The following is a 17,115-nucleotide window of genomic DNA, read 5'->3' as shown; positions in this document are numbered from 1 at the left end:
AAGCAGACACCAGTCTGATCTGGGTGAGAGTCACTAGACAGCGGTGAAAACATTCTTAAGTACTTCAGAAGGACTAAAGAAATGTTCCTCGTCTATGGAGGTGATGAGGAGCTCGTTGTAACAGGTTACACCGATGCTAGTTTCCAATCAGACAAAGACGATTCAAAGTCACAATCAGGATTTGTATTTACGATAAATGGTGGTGTTGTTAGCTGAAAGAGTTCCAAGCAGGAGACGGTGGCTGATTCTACGACAGAAGCCGAGTACATTGCGGCTTCAGAAGCCGTGAAGGAGGGTGTTTGGATAAGGAATTTCCTTATTGAGCTTGGTGTGTTCCCGAATGCGTCCAACCCATTGAATCTCTACTGTGATAACAATGGAGCTATTGCGCAAGCAAAGGAACCAAGGAATCACTAGAAGAACAAACACGTAATGCGGCGATTTCATCGCATTCGAGACTTTGTTAATTGGGGTGAGATCAAGATATGCAAAATACATACATAATTGAATATTTCTGATCCTTTGACAAAGCCTCTCCCGCAGTCTAAGCATGATGCGCATGTAAGAGCTATGGGTATTAGATATCTTCTGGATTGACTCTAGTGCAAGTGGGAGACTGTTGGAGATATGCCCTAGAGGCAATCATAGAGATGATGATATTCTATTGTATTCATATTTCATATTGTGTTCCTTGAATATCCATTAAAGGCTACTTGAATTGATTTGCAATTATGTGAATTGTATGTGAAACTCTTTACTTGTATGGTTATTCTAAAGTTGTCCCTAGTCGGAGTTCATGTGAGGACACATGAATATTAGACTAGTACATGTATTAGCTGATGACTATGTTTCACAAGTCATGAACATGGAGATGCCAAACTAATAATGTGGGCACGTGTAGAGACATGTGCTAGGACAGACCCAACACGAGATGTAGTTACATAGTTCTCTTTACACAACGTGTACGCTTTGTCCTTAGACATGAGATTGTTGCATGCACTCAAGATGTGAATCGACTTACTTAGGGGCTGTCAAACGCTACTCCGTAACTGGGTAGTTATAAAGATAGCTTTCGGGTTTGTCAGGAAGCATGCTGTGAGGTATGATCAGTCAAGATGGAATTTACCCTTCTCTATTTGAGAGAGATATCTCTGGGCCCCTCGAGTGATCGAATTCGGAAATGCATGGCCATGCTACGTGAGGTTAAGAGTTAACCTAGAAAGGGATTTCGAATCATAGGATCAAGAAAGAGAGGTCGGCTTGGAGCTAGACCAAATATCGTGAGGCAAAGGGAATAGCATGTACAAGATGTTGTGATGGTTCGTTTGATTTGATCTTCGTGTGCGTATAGGAGTTGGCATGTTTTGCTAGACGCCGCTACCAACTATTGGCCGAGTAGAAGTACTCGCGTCATGTCTATACGTATGTGAACCTATAGGGTCGCACACTTAAGGGGCTGTAAGCCCAATGAGAAACTGATCCGAATTGGACCAGATTTAGGAGTACTAATGGATCTCGGACCTAGAGGCCTGTCAGGGACCTCTATATATTGAGGGGTGGGGGCGGCTTAGGGTTTTGGATCTTTTTGGCGGAGTAGCCGCTTTATCTCCCACATCCTCACCGAGTTGCACTCGCATATCTAGCAGTCCGGCTTGCGACGCTTCCTCCCCGCACGTGTGGATACCTTGGAGGTGTTGCATTTGCAACACTTGGACGGGCCGCTGCACGAGGAGGACGCCGCTGTATGTTTGACGTGAAGGTGATCGACTACTCTACTTCAATGCGGCGATCGACTACACTGCCCCGACGCGCTTCATCAACTTCCGCGTCTGCGCGTCTAGTGGTAATCCTGTGATGTATAACAATAGTGTTCCTGTTTTACGCGGTAGTAAATTTGTTTTGTGCTAGCGTAGCCTACCTCGTATTCCTTCGTCTGCATCTGCATCTTGTTGTCTTCAGTTCATCCATGAGAAGGATGCATATTTTCGCTGGCGGAACTCACGTGTCAAGGAAAAGCCAACCACATATGGACGGAATGCAAAATCTCGTCTGTCCGCCGTCGGGCTCATCGGCCAATCGGCCCCACCACCCGTCCTCGTCTGTCCTCCTAACCAAACGCCACCTAAAAGCAAAATCTCGTCTCGCCGCCGTCGGGCTCATCGCCGTCGCGGTGCTTGGGTGACCGCGATGGATCCGAGCCGCCCTCTGCTTCGGCGCGGCGCCTTCCTCTCCTCTTCCGTCCACGCTGCAACCGCCCTCCTCCTAGTCGTCGTCGTCCTCGTCACGCTCCTCCGCCTCCCCCTCTCCACCTCCCCACACGCCGCCGCCACCCTCACCGACCAGAAGCCTCAGGAGCAGACCTGCGATCCTACCTCCCCACTCGGCTGCGCCGACCCGCGCTTGTTCCATCTCATGATGCGCAGCGCCATCGAAGCCTTCCCGGCCGTCCATTTCGCTCGCTTCGGCCGCCCCGTCCCTGGTGAACCCCCATCCTCCTCTTGCGACATGGCCTGGCGCGCCCGCTCAGACTCCGATTCCCCCTCCAAGGCCACTACCAAGGACTACCGCCGCTTCGCCATCGCCCGCGACCCCCACACATGCGCCTATTCCGTCCTCTCAATCGGCGATTACCATTCCGGCCCCAACGCTCGCAAGCCCCGCCCCGGCGCCACTAATGCCACCATCGCCACTCCGCCACCGCCTGCGCTCTCCCGCTCCCAGTTCATCCAGGGCGCGTACATCGCTTACCTCGGCGGCGGCGATCGCTGCAAGCCCATGCCACACTACCTGCGCAGCCTCCTCTGCGCCCTCGCCGAGGCTCGCTACCTAAACCGCACCCTCGTCCTCGATCTCACACTCTGCCTCGCTGCCTCCTATGCCGCCCCCGGGACGGGGGGAATGCCTGAGGAAGGCAAGCGCCTTGCCTTCTACATCGACGTCGAGCACCTACACTCCCAGGTCCCCATCATTGAGGAGAGACAGTTCTGGGCGGACTGGGACAGTTGGGGGGTGCAGGGCCAACTCCGAGCATGCCTCATTGAGGACACCAGGCTTGCACCTATAAAGTCCTCCAAGGTGAGGGACACCCTCATCGTCAGGAAATTCGGAGACGTCGAGCCAGGGAACTACTGGTACAATGTCTGTGAGGGTGAGGCAAAGCATTTGCTACGCCCATCGCGCTCGGTGACGCGCTGGGCACCAAGCTTGATGCACATTGTTGATGATATCATCTCAAGGATGCAACCAGCCTTTGATTCGGTCCATATGAATGCCAAGGGTGAGGACCTCAGACAGAGGGTCGAGGAAGTTCTTGGTGGAGGGCGGCAGGTGTATGTTGCGGGGGAGGGGGTCAACAGTGCGTTGCTGGAGTCACTTAAGGCAAAGCGCATTATACATTATCTGGATGAATTTGAGGACCTGTGGGGGACAGACAGCAAGTGGTTCTTGGAGATGAAGAGGCTCAATGGCGGTGTTCCTGTGGAGTTTGATGGGTACATGCGTGAGGTTGTTGATAGAGAGGTCTTCCTCAAGGGGAAGAAGAAGGTGGAGGTGCTCCGGTGATTTGTTTTCTTCCCTCACCTAGATAATTTGTTGTTTGTTGATACATCCTAGAGAAATTGTTGAAAAGCACAAGCGTGCTTTTGTCAAGCTAGTCTTGTAAACCTCACTATATCTGAATTTAGTTCTCAGACTCATCCGTATGGGATTTATTTTGCTAGCCACTATCACTTCTGTGGAAATTTTGGTAACCATCAATATATGTATAGTTTTGTGCTTCTGATAGCACCGGTTCCATTTAATTTACCAGTTTCTTAACACTGGTTGCTGCTCAGTTATGTAAGAAGGATTTGTAATGTTTATTTTGCTATTTACTTCATTTCCTAATCTTTATCTTTTCCTAGGGGTTTTCCACTACACTTAAACATATGGTTATCATTTTTGTTTCATTTGCATGGGTGTTTTGGCTGCTGGGCATCTCTGTCGTTGAGCTTTGAGTGATGCACCAGCAGAAGTACAGTTCTGAATGCTGTTTCTGAGAACAAAATCCTGCTATGTATATGAAATAAGGATACCTGTGTGAGAATTTGCTTGCTAGCTAAAGTTATATGCCTTCCTTGCACTCCTTCAAAATATAATGACTTATGAGTTTATCCTAAAATCAAACTATTCTAGGTTTGACCAAATCTATAGAGAAGTGTATTAACATATATCACATCAAAACAGTAAAAGGGCGTACCCAGTGCAGAGAGCTCCCGCTCTGTGCGGGGTCTGGGGAAGGGTGTCAGTGGCAAGCCTTACCCTCGCCTGTGCAATGCGAGGAGACCGCGACTCGAACCTGGGACCTTCCGGTCACAGGCGGTAAGACTCTACCGCTTGCACCAGGCCCGCCCTTCAATATCACATCAAAACAGTCAAATACGAAAATCTATTTCATAATGGACCTATTTGTACATTGTGCTTTTTGGAATTGTAATATTATTGTTTGTTTCTATAAACTTGGTTAAGCTTAAGGTAGTTTGACTTAGGTCAAACTCAAAAGTCCATGTACTTTGGGGTGGAGGGAGTATTACTTAAGTGCTGGAAACTGAAATATTTAATTTGGACAATCTGGAGTTGATCCACTTGGGGTGGAGGGAGCATTGCTTAAGTTCATGCAAAGATTTCGCTGTTTGCTTTACCATCAACCCGACACTGATAACTGATAAGCTAAGAAACAGAAAGATCTGCTGTGATATCTCAGTACTAAACTACTTGCATGCATTTCATTCTATGGAACATTCTCTGACCATGAATTTCTTTCCATGTGCCTTTCAGGTATAAGGTATGTTACATTATGACTAGCATATTCCGTGTTTACCACTATGAGTTGCCTACCTGCTAGTTTGTGTATTCCAGCGGCTATATGCAGTTTGTTTTGATATAGAATTATAGACATAATTTTGCAATTGATAGGCAGCTTCTGTTAGACATTGCTAAATGTCTTATAACAGACCCTTTTTTTATGTATATAGTTTTGCTTGATGACACAAAGTATTGCTTGAAAATTGAGCTTCTACTAAACTTACTCACCATACAATAACTGTTGCAGAAATGGGTTTCTGTGGACTTTGCTGAGGTATGCTTCAAAGAGTTTGGTAATCGAGTGAAACGCTCAATACTGTTTGGTGATCACTGAACCTGCCTATGGGTTACTCATCTGTCTTGTTTGGACCAGCCAGGGTTTACCATGGAAGAAGGGAAACTGCGGCACTGGGGATTCAGGTAGGGAGCTTCGCAGTCTTAACCCAACAGTAATGTAGAAGCAGTTTGTTGTATGAAGAAACATGCCAGGTCAATGGTGGATTTTTGTGGGACCATGCACTCTCTCAGTTCGTTCAAGAATGATGAATCAATCAGAAATTTGTGATGGTAGAAAAATTGACTGAAAAAAAACCAGGCACTTGATGAAAAGCCATTAATAAAAGGTGAGATGGAGGAATTGGAAACAAGATGGAAAAATATTTACTACTTGACAGCGGTACACAGCAGATCTGGATACAAACAGGAACCAATGTGCAGGTACAATAAGTAAAGCACAACTGAAGATTGAAAGCACTTGCATGTACAAGTACCCGAGGATGAGATGGAGGGATTGCAGCACATGCAAACTACTACTATTAATTTGTAATATCAATGGATTGTAACCTGCATAATAGTATCAATGACTCAAACCTAACAGCAGCGCAACCAATTGTGTGCATAATTTCTGCTCCTGTACAGTACAGCCTCGGGGGAAATTTGCTTCCCCATAGGGCTTTATTGGTGTTGGCATGGTACTCAATACAGTTTCTGGCAAAAAAGGAGGGCGTAGTAATAGTTTCCAGGTCATGAACTTCCTCAGTGATGGACATTTGTGTCAGGCTGTTCTGCATGGCAGTTGACAATGCTAGCTTCTGACTGCTTTGCTTAGGGGTAGTATTGGAAGAGGAAACTCTTACAGCTGCAGGAGAATGAAGGGAAAACTGAATCACTGCTATTACTGCTGCAGTGTCAGTGCCAGTGTAAACAATTTTTCTGATATCATAACACAGTATTTTGGTGACAATAGACATTGATCACAATGGTACAGAAATTGACATCTTATTATTATCTTGGCCAGAGATCCAATACAATTGCACACTTCTAAGTTCTAACAACTGCTGAACTATCAAGAACAAAAAAATAGAGGGGAAACATGAGGATACTGCCTCTGTTACACTGCTTTGGCACTAATATAAGTTTCTTTGACTAAGGGTGCACACTGGATTATGACACGAGCTCCAGACGCAAGCCTGCGATGATTAAAATAAGGTTAACTCCTTACACTAAGGGAAAGCAGAGAAAAATATATATTGGTTTCCTGAACAAACTGCAATCCATGAGAGTATTACTCACCTTTCTTCAATCTTGATCACTTTCTCCCTTTCGTCACGGAATGATACTACTCTTGAAGGTCGTGATGATGGATCGATCATCTTTTTGCTCGTACTTCTTGACAATGTCTTGGATTCTTGTTCACCACCTACATCTGTGGTTATGGTTACCAATGTCCCACTTGTGGGTTGCTGAAATGGTGCCACCATGATTTTTTGTGGGGTTATTTTACTTCTGTCCTCCAAATTATCCAAATTTGCTATGGAGACTTCTTTCTCAGAAACACTGCAACATGTTCCTTCTACGTTTACATTCTATGTAGATGAACAGTAGACAGAGAGCTAATTTTGTACAGAGATCAAGTTGAAGGAGACAAGCATTGAGATAGTGATGGGCATGATGGAATTTGTTTGTTTATAAGACTATCAGCTAGTGAAGTAGAAGAATGGGCATAAGTTTCTCACTTGCATCAGTTCATCAGAAAGGATAGTGAAGAACAGGAAAAAGGAAGTAGAAAAGTTACCTGTTATGGTCACAATATGAGGAGGGCCTAACATTGGTGGACATCACTTTGCCTGACTCACACCTGTTATCTGCGGTTTGAAGCAGTCTCCCTCTGCAATGGCCGCAGTCTCCTGAGTCTGAAACTCCTCTGGCTCCATCAGCATTTCTAGGACGCATGATGAGCGTGCCAAGGGGAGACAAGACTGGAGATGAAGGCAGGAACTCAACATGTTGGGTCAAGTACTGGGGCTTGTGCGTTGTTCGCATGAGACCGCAGGCAGGGAAATGCTGCCTTGCAGACATGGTCGACCCACAAGCCACGAGTCGCATCAGCAGGTTGGCAGGGTTCAGCTTTGTGGCCAATGACTGTACTGCTTCCTTGTCGTCGTCCTCTTCTAGGATCCTCTTGGCAGTGGCACCCCTTCTGCCAAGAGCCTCAGCCCTTATCAGGGACTCCAAGGTCCCACTCCTACCACTTCTGCTAGAGGAGAAAGATCCTGCATTTCCTGGTTGCTTGCCGTTGGTAGGTATGGTTGCCTTGGCTGGTGTGCTATCAGTACTGCAACTAGTGTCCTTGTGAAGCTCCGTCCCTGTTGATGTTCCTTGGGTCTGTGTCGCCAAGTCTTGTGCTGCTGCGATGACAGAGCTGCACCCTGGCATCCTCTGCTTGTTGTGAAGCGTAAGGCTAGATGGAGTGGGAGAGCTTGCGCCACCTGAGGATCCTTTTGTTGTTGGCTTACTAGGAGAGGAGGGGCTGCCTAAACAGCTTGAATGTGCTGATGCTGTCTCCTCATCTCCATCCCCAATGGTGCAACAAGATGATGGTGATATTGATGATAGTGCTGGCTGTGACCCTTGGTGCAGAGCTAGAGGTGGTGCTTCATCCTCAACGTAGACCTTAACCGTGGGAGGAGATGATGATGATGAATTAGCAGTCCATCCTTCTTGCGAATGAGTTGGTGACTCTTCATCAGGATTCGGCTTGACACTTGGGACCTTTTGAATAATGGTCGTGTCAACATTCGGCTGGTCATGATCTGAAGCAAGAGAAAACAATATGGAGGCATGCAGTAAGTAAGTAAATCCAATAATTTGTTAGTCAATAAGATCAGCTTGGCCATACATGCTGACTAACTGAGAGGTGGCAATTGTCCACAATGCGGAACATATATTATGTATATAACATACCTTTTAGTGGTGGTGCAGCTACAACTATAGGTGGTGTTGAGTGGCGGAGGGGCAAGAGGGATCCCTTGAGGACATATTCGCTTTCCTGGGCGGGGAGCAGCATATCATCCTCCATCACATCATGCCACACGAATCCGGTCTTGTACCTCCTGAATTGTATTGCATATGTCAGTTGCCAGAAGCAAGGAAGCAAATGATCTGGATGGTTAAGTTACCTTTTGCAGGACCAGGAATACATGGTGGCCATGCCCTTCCCTCGCAGTGCGTCCAGCCGGTAGATCACATCTCTGAGGTAGAGGGCTTGATTTGGGGAGGCGAGCTGCATCTCCATCATGTGTGGGTGCTCCAGGTGCCGGCCGCTGCGGCACAGGTAGTACACCACCGTCACAGGCACACCACCTTGACCTGGGCTGCTGCAGCGCCTCCTTGGTGCCATTCCCTCCATCTTTGCCACTTCCTCCTCGGATGACATGGTGGCTTCTCTGCCGTTCCCTCTATACTGGCTGATCCAAGCAACTTGGAAGCAAGCGCTTAATTGCAGAAACAGAATGGTGCTAGCTATCTGCAGCAGGGAATGTCAATGAAGCTTCCTTACCTTGTGCTTAAAAGAAGCAAGTGGTGGTGAAGAAGCTAGCAAAGCGATGCGATTGACAGGAGGGTGTGGAGGCCTGGGGCTGATACTTATGTATGTAAGCACGTTGTTGCCTGCCCTTTTTTACCCTTGCTTCTCATAGAGGTGGTTTCGATTTTTTGCATGCTGCAGCATGATGAGAGGCTGGGCTTCGCCTGTAGGAGTATGCTTGTATGAGCAGCAGCAGCCAGAAGGAGGCATGCATACGGGTGAGCTAGCTGCTGCAGTGCTGATTGCTATCAACACTCACATGGATCTCACTGGCGTTACTGCCTGCTGGCCTGTCCTCACAGGCATACAGCCCAGGTACGAGAAAGTAATAACGAGAGCAGGACTATAGGAGTATAGTACACTTGTACAGTACAGTTGGGTTGGTTGGGAGGCTATACACTGTGGATTATATTATATTTACTTACTGAGTGTTGAGCAAGTTTAATACTAGTAGGCAGTAGTTTACTCCATCCATCGTGGCATCCTCCGTGCAGTGAGTCCAGCTGCTTTTCTTGAGTTTCCCTGCCTTTGCATCTCTTCCTCGCGCCTCGCTTTATTTCTTTCCTACCTTTTGCCTCACTGCTCACATGATATGAGACGCAGTGTAGTATAATATCAATGGTGCCATCTTATTCTCTTATCTTTTTTATAGGAGGATAATGAAAGAAAGGGGTTGCCACCTTGCTACATCCCAATGGTAATGGAGGCCCTCTTCTTGCGATTTGATTCCCCTGTCCTGCAGTCGTCCCAAACTGACACGAGTACACATTCTTGCTGTAAGACACACGCACGCAGCTACCTACGTGGTGTTGGAAGAAGAGCTGTTGGTGCCAGAGCAACCAGAAGCTGCTCTGCCTCTGCAGGCTGCATCTTGATATTGGCGGTTGGCATCAGATTCAGATGAGCATGAGCTGTGTCGTTGTAGAGAACTTGGTGGTTGCGTGAGGCATATATGCATGCCGTGCAAGCAAGCGAGACAGACCATCGTACGTACGATGTTCGGTGTAGCTGCCTGCAGGTAAGGCGGTGCAGCAAATGTAAAAGGGGGAATTGCGTCGAGTCCGTGATGTCCGAGGGTTGCACCTAGCTAGCCAGCTAGGTAGGTACGGACGTTTTACTTGATTGCTCTCCTTTGATTTCACGTAACCTCTCCTTTGATTTCACGTATCCTCTTCTTTTTCCATGCATTACTAATCTTCTGCTCCTCACGCACCTCTTTGAGCCTTGGTGGACCGGCCTAGTCTGGGCTGGTCGATCACCCAGATGTCTGGGTTGTTATAAGTGACAGACCGACTCGTCCTCAACTCGTTTCAAGGGTTTATCAGTAAGAGCCTGCCAGGCAACCCCTGAATTATATAATCTAGGTGGAAGAAAAATATGCCAAATTATGTATAGATTTTCAGGCGACAGCTATTGCATATCTTTTATACTAAAATTGCAGATTTCGCAATCTGCAATTTTCGGTACCGAGAATAAAAAATCTGCTAGACAAAACCACAAATCCAATAAAATCTGATTTGTGTTGATACAAAGACAATTAATAATTTACAATTATTTTCTATAGGAAGACAAGGACAAAAATTTTATTGCGTTATAACACAAAGACAAATAACAAATAACAAAAGTAACAATTTACTTATACTAATTAGAGGTACAAGAGTGTTGTCCGAAATCATCTTAAAATCCAGACACCTGAAATATAGGAGAAGTGATAGATTATATAATCTAATAAGCTGCACCGGAATCTATGGGCAAGTTTGGTTCCTTAGCGAGCATAACCACACCTTGCTAGCTTGATCAAGTTTATCTTGGGTTGGCGTAAAAATGTGGCGATGCAATCAACACATAGCAAGCCAGACGATCTGAACGAAATGAGATTGTAGATTTGTTTGGCTTCAACACATGACCATCTTTAAATTCTTTTAATAAATCTATCAACTCTTGCTTATACTCAGGATCCAACTTAACACTTACATACGTCGGCCTAGGCCTATCTCTAGAACCAATATCTATCTCCTGTAATTCATTGGCCGACGTAAAGCTATGTCCTAGTTTACCATCTATACCATCTATTGGATTATCCATTAAAATAAACTCTCAGAGCCAACTGCTTGGATCGGCTGTTGGCTTTCATCATTGATTTTAATGAAGCCTTCTTCCCATCACTTGCCAGAAAAACACTCGAAATCTTCCAGTTCCCAATACATTGGGTCAGCTGTTGCTATACTCACAGAATCATCAGCATGAACCAGCTCAACATCATCTCCATGCCACTGAATCAAGCATTGATGCTTAGTTGATGGTACACAACAATTTGCATGAATTCAATCACGACCAAGGAATAAACTGTATGAACCCTTTCCATCAATGACAAAGAATGTAGTGAGTAAAGTCTTACTTCTAATTGTCAGTTCAATATTTATTTCTCCCCTAGTCTTGGAGGCATTACCTTCAAAATCGTTAAGCATCATATTAGTCTCAATCAAATCTCCTGGTCCCTTACCAAGCTTGCGAAAAGTAGTACAAGGCATAAGATTAATAGAAGCACCTCCATCCACCAACATTTTGCTCATTGACTTTTCATCAACAAAACCTTTCACATATAAAGCCTTCAAGTGTCGATGCTTAACTGACTTATCAAATATAGCATGCCGTATCACTGTCAATTTGGCAACCATCTCCTCATATTTCGATTCATCAAAATCTGAATATACTTCTTGATCTGCTGGAGCTCTAAATTCTGACAGCAAAAGAAAAGTCATTTGAATATTAGCCGATGGTTGACCCTTATCGGCTGTTTGTTTAGCGCACCATATTTGAGGTTTATCGGATTTCTGAACCTGTTCCAACTCTCTACTCCTTAGGTGTTGTACCCTTCTTTTCTGACTTCTTGTTAAACCTTTTAGACACCATTGCCCTTTCTGTCAAACATATTCTTCCTCGTCACCTTCTTCTTCATAATTAGCCCAATTTTAGTCAACAACTCGCTTCCCTACCCGATCATGAATATTTCTATTTTTTAAACGCCGATCCATATTATCATGATGATACTCAATTCGAGCATGGATAGACCGACGGTTGGTTTGAGATTGTCTAAACTCCCAATATTGTTCACTATACTCTGGGCAATTATTTCTAGTAGGCAATTTCAAATTTTCATTCCAACAATGTCTGAAGAAGGACAATTCTAATGTAATTCAGCTTGTTCTCTTTCATACCTCTCCTCTTCTTGTTGACGTTGATATTTTTTCTCTTCTAACCAACGCTGATAATTCTTTTCCTTCTGCCGTTGCCACTTATTCAACAAAATTTGAGATGTAACACGCGGCCTTATTGCCCTGTTTCTTGACGTCCCTCCCTACTCATATTGGTTCTTCTGTTGGTCACGACGTCTTTTTAATTTCTCTATATTCATCAGTCGATATTTGTATTTCTGGATCAACTGTTCTAGTTTCCTTGGCCCTAGTTGATGTTAGAACTTTAGTCTTCCATTTGAGCAACTTAGCATCAACCATATTCTGATCTTTTGGGAAATGATTATCATTAACTTTCATCTTCCGAGGTGTATCAAATTTAAGCTTCCCTTGCTGAATAGCCCTCTGTATATGTTGTCGGAAAATTCTGCACTCATTAGTAGAATGAGAAGTAGTGTTATGAAATTTGTAAAACTTTTTATTCTTCAACTGATCAGGAGGTAATATAATATGATTGGCGAGCAATTTGATCTGTCCTTTCTCAAGTAAGAAATCAAAGAGGTTGTCTAATTTTATGACGTCAAAATCATAACTTTCTTCAACTCCTTTTCCTCAAGGATTTAGAACCATCACTATCTTCTTACCCCAATTCTATTCAGCTGCAGCAATCTCCTCTTCTTCATCATCCTCACTATCATCATCAACTAAATATGGATTAAAAGCTTCAGCAACTGCGGTATTCTTCTAGAATCGGGTATCTCTGTGCATATTCTGGAATTAGCTATTAAGTGCTGCCACCCATTGAGCCAACTGACATAAATTGTCAAACTCTTGCCCAAGCAGTTTTTCTCTATGTTGACAATATTTCTTGAACAGCCAAAATAGTTAGCTGATCATCAGTCAGATTCAATGAAAAACATAAATTTTTTTGTCTCGGAACCTCTAAAGAAACTCAGCACCCGATTCATTAGTTCTTTGCCTTATGGTCATCAAATTTGTGATTTTCCTTTCTCCTATCCTAGTATAGAAATATGTATGAAATTTCTTCTTCAGGTCAGCCCAATTGGCAATAGAATTAATTGGTAACGATGAAAACCAGGTGAAAGCTAGTCCTGACAGGGACAAAGAGAAGAAATAAACTCGATGAGCTTCTTCAATGGATGCTTCACCCAACTGAGTAAGATACCGACTGACATATTCTATTATACTTATATTATCTTGACCAGTGAACTTAGCAAATTATGGAAGCCTGTAATTCATAGGAAGAGCAACCAAATCATATCACTCTAGATATGAACGTTTGTACGAAAAGGTCTGCCCTTTTGGTTAAACCGAACTGATTCTTCATCATTTCAGTTACTCCGAGCAATGACTCATCAGCATTTGAATTTGGATTTCTTTGCAATTGCTAACCCATCTGTGGATTAAAATTTTAAGTACCTTGATACCCTAGATTTGGAATCATATGAAGAGTATTATAATCTGTGCTATAATGATATCCTTATGGAATCTCTATCTATTGAGTCATTTGTTGATTTGCTGCTTGAAGTCTCTGATTGTAAATGTTGAGAACTGTATCTCTACGAATTCTTTGAACTGATGGTGCTATTTTTTAAGCCGATGGTGGTATTTGGCTTGATGTGCCAAAATTAGCCATCTGATTCTGAATTTGCCCCGTCGGCTGTTGTACATGCTGCACTGATGATCCAGGATTATACTGTATTTGATTAGTAATATTACTCTAAACTTGCTCAGATGAGCTCTGAACTGCCTGGACATCATCATTATCAGCTAGTGCTACTTCTTGAGGGCTAGTACCAGCTTAATTAGTCCTTTGAGTTGATGGATGTGGAATGTTGTAATAAGCTGGTCCAATCTAATCAATTGGATATCCATAAAATACCTCCTTCATGGTATTGTGGAATGTTTTCAAGAAAGCTGTATTATGTTTTTAACATGGCATCATGAACAGATTTGTTGACAGCATCCATAAAGAAACGCCTATCATTAGCTTCATCTGTATCTGACTGCCCATGTATTAAAACTCTTGGTAGTGGATACTTCTGAACAACTTTATTGTCATGTGTCTTGGTGTAGAACAACAAACACTTGTTCTGAAACTTCTCTATAGCTTTACTAATGACATCTTTATCTTCATCAGGTAAGTCTTCATAAAGCACCATAAGAATGTCCCTGTTGTTGTGAGCTGCCATGACGATTGTTGTCCCACCGGGCATGCCAAAAAGTGTGTTGGCGCAAAAATATGGCGATGCAACTAACACACAGTAAGCCAGACAATATGAACGAAATGAGATTGTAGATCTGCTTGGCTTCAACACAGGACCAGTCAATTCTGAAAGTCCAAAGGCGTGCCAGTCAATTTGACCTGCAATTGATAAGGAGAGAAAATCTTATCAGTAGTTTAAGGCGGAACATGTTGGTGTTGCTCCAGACAGTTCTGAATATGCGGCTAAATAGCCGATTCAACAGGGCTATCGACTAAATAGTCGATATCCAATATATCAGTAAAACAAGGATCGCTGAATCGAAGATTATCGACTAATATCAATGATGATGGTACGAATTCAAAATAACCGATACTTATGGATCATAGCGGTTTTATTATGATTGATTAATTCAGACAGAACTAGTATAATACACCCAAATATAAGTAATATAAAGAAACATCATCAGCTAGATGGATATAACAAGTGTAAAGCATTGAGCCGATAAGTTTATCGAGAAAGGATATAACATACGAACAATTCGATTGTCTAGTATAAATGAATCTACAAATGCTCTTAATCTAATTTGTTACCATCAATAGTGAGGTTCGATCGGATCGATACAGCTATGATAATAATAACAAACTAAAGCCAAAGAATCTATAAAACCATCCATATATTGACATGTTCATAAAAAAACATGCTATATATGTGAAAGCACAGACAAATCAACTAAAATAGCCGATGCATACATAACAAACAAACTGAGTACATATCTTGATCATGAACAAAACCACTAATCGATAATCTCTAATCCGAAGTCTTACCAGTGGGGTTCGACAGGGTCGATGCAGCTATGGTAGTGTCATTAGATTAGATCTCATTAACTAGTGAGTTTATTCAAGATTAAAGCATATCTTTGGATGCATACTATGTTTGATTGGAATAGAGATAAAATAGCCGATCTAGCGGAATTAAGTTGTCAATTATCAGATTTAAAGCATGACTAGACCAAAGGACGACCAATTAAAATGATATGACGCCGATCTATCTCTATCACAATCAAATAATTTGTTATAATTAATAAAACATTAATTATAACAAGATCGATAACTGATGAATCAACCAAAACAGCAAGAAAAACCTTACTAATCTTAGCACATTCGATAACTGGTGATATTGTGTTAAACAACAAGTTATTTAACACAAGATCGATAACTTTGATCTATATTATGATTCACAAGAGATCAATCAGCTGATGCAGCCTTACGAATTACGATACAGATCGATAACTAACTTATATTATAACTCATAAGAGATCAATCGACTAATGCAGCCTTACAAGTAATAATACAAGTCGTGACGGTACTCACAGACAAGCCGGAGGTCGATCAGTTGATGCAGCCCTGCTTATTGAAGAACTCGTCGAGATCTACAGTACTCCTGCTCCTAAGGGTTGGCGTGAAGCCAAAAAAATGATTGTGTTGATTGATTGTGAGATATCCTTTTACAATAACTGGGGTCCAATATTTATACCCGGAACCTAAACATGAATCCTACTCAAATACAACTCATTACAATTCTTGGAACAAAAGAAAACATTCCTAAAATAACTTGAACCCTAATCTTTTCCTTTTTATAGAGTCCGATATATTTTTCTCCGACGCCATCCGTACATAGTCCATCGACATTATCTGCTGATGTCATCTATAAAATAGCCGATTCCAACACTGCCTCAAAACCAGTCGATATCGATTCACATCTGATTGATTCCTTGATGATACAATCTTAGAAGCTTTGAGTTTCTGTTTTCTTCTTTCCAAATTTTGGTGTAAACACCATGCTGGCGCTGGCGAGCGAAATCCATTCACCCATGGAAGCGAAGCTTGGTAGCTTAGGTCCTAAGAAAACCTTATTCAGCAATCAAAAGGCCATGGCATGCTTGGATGTGTGACCAGTTTTGCCTAGCCTTGCTTAGCTAGGTGAGGCTATCCTTGCCCAGTGAGGTGTGCCAATTTGCCTCTCCAAGCCCTGCAAGAAAAAACTTGCTTGCATAGAAATTAAGGTAACAGGGCAAGGAAACCAAATAGCCTGTATCAAAGAGTCGCTACTCCTCACTAGTCCCCATTGGAACATCCGTGCAAGGGTATAACTCCCCCTTATCCACGCATGGACTAAGTGCTCCCTATGGGTTAATTCTTCGCCACTCTAGCATGGTGAATCACCCACAACCGTTTACACCATGAGTTGGGTTTCTCACAAGCTCCACCAAGAGATCACCAAGCTCTCAATCACCATCAAGTCGTCTAGGCGATGCCGATCACCAAGAGTAATAAGCACAAGCTCTCACTTCACCTAAACAAGCCTAAGAGGATGATGGATGTACACTTCTACTCCCTATGCACTAATGAAGTCCTTAATGCAATTAGCAAATCTCAATCACTCCACTAGGCATGAACTCCCCCTTGCTCTCCCATGGGTGTATGACACTCTTCTGAGTGGCAAGAGAGACCTCTTGCACGAGATGGAGGGGTATAAATACCCCACACTTAACCAACTAGTTGTCGGCCCTCCACTCATTGAGAATGACAACATCGGATTGGTCTGGTACCCTTTGAACTGAGCACCGGATTAATCCGATGGCCTCCAATGGCTAGATCACTAACTAGACATTAATGTATGGCAGTAGTAACTTTTAGTCCGATGCCTAGCACTAGATCAATCTGATGGCCCAAAACCCTCTCTGGATTGGCAAATGTCCATCACCTGATCAATCTGGTGACATTGTGCAGCAAACCCTAGCCTAGGGACCCTGTAGCTTATAGTCCGGTGGTCCTTTGACCACACCACCAGATCAATCCGATGAACCATGTAAACCCTAGGTAGCCACTGCATGTGACTTTTAATTTGGTGACCCCCTAACCAGGGCACCGGTTCGATCCGTTGAAGCCAGAAACCCTCTATTCACTTTCATTTTAGTCCACTTTGT

At 43.5% G+C, this 17,115-nt stretch overlaps 2 protein-coding genes and 1 long non-coding RNA gene across 4 annotated transcripts; 2 read left to right on the top strand and 1 right to left on the bottom strand.

Moving 5' to 3' along the window:
• The first annotated feature begins 2,028 nt into the window (after positions 1–2,028).
• Positions 2,029–5,349, top strand: LOC136549680 (uncharacterized). 2 transcript variants are annotated; one of them, XM_066541058.1, is made up of 3 exons: positions 2,029–3,557; positions 5,090–5,116; positions 5,220–5,349. In XM_066541058.1, exons 1-3 carry the CDS (start codon positions 2,188–2,190, stop codon positions 5,293–5,295), a joined length of 1,473 nt encoding a protein of 490 aa, XP_066397155.1. In that variant the 5' UTR covers positions 2,029–2,187; the 3' UTR covers positions 5,296–5,349. The 2 variants fall into 2 exon arrangements, with proteins under 2 accessions (XP_066397155.1, XP_066397153.1); XM_066541056.1 differs by having other exon boundaries at positions 5,216–5,349.
• Positions 5,350–6,177: 828 nt separating this feature from the next.
• On the bottom strand, positions 6,178–8,812 carry LOC136549679 (protein SOSEKI 3-like). Its single transcript, XM_066541055.1, has 6 exons — positions 8,681–8,812; positions 8,301–8,588; positions 8,086–8,234; positions 6,917–7,934; positions 6,415–6,678; positions 6,178–6,311 (listed from the first exon to the last, which is right to left on the bottom strand). Exons 2-6 carry the CDS (start codon positions 8,555–8,557, stop codon positions 6,233–6,235), a joined length of 1,767 nt encoding a protein of 588 aa, XP_066397152.1. The 5' UTR covers positions 8,558–8,588; positions 8,681–8,812; the 3' UTR covers positions 6,178–6,232.
• LOC136549681 (uncharacterized) lies at positions 8,656–9,865 on the top strand. The gene is made up of 3 exons (XR_010781995.1): positions 8,656–8,770; positions 8,849–9,022; positions 9,360–9,865. It is a non-coding gene; the product is annotated as an uncharacterized lncRNA (long non-coding RNA).
• The last annotated feature ends 7,250 nt before the right edge of the window (positions 9,866–17,115 follow it).

This window comes from Miscanthus floridulus, chromosome 4 (genome assembly GCF_019320115.1).
Source record: "Miscanthus floridulus cultivar M001 chromosome 4, ASM1932011v1, whole genome shotgun sequence".
Classification (NCBI taxonomy): Eukaryota; Viridiplantae; Streptophyta; class Magnoliopsida; order Poales; family Poaceae; genus Miscanthus; species Miscanthus floridulus.
Note: the sequence above shows the minus strand (reverse complement) of the source record. Positions and strands in the feature narration are given on the sequence as shown.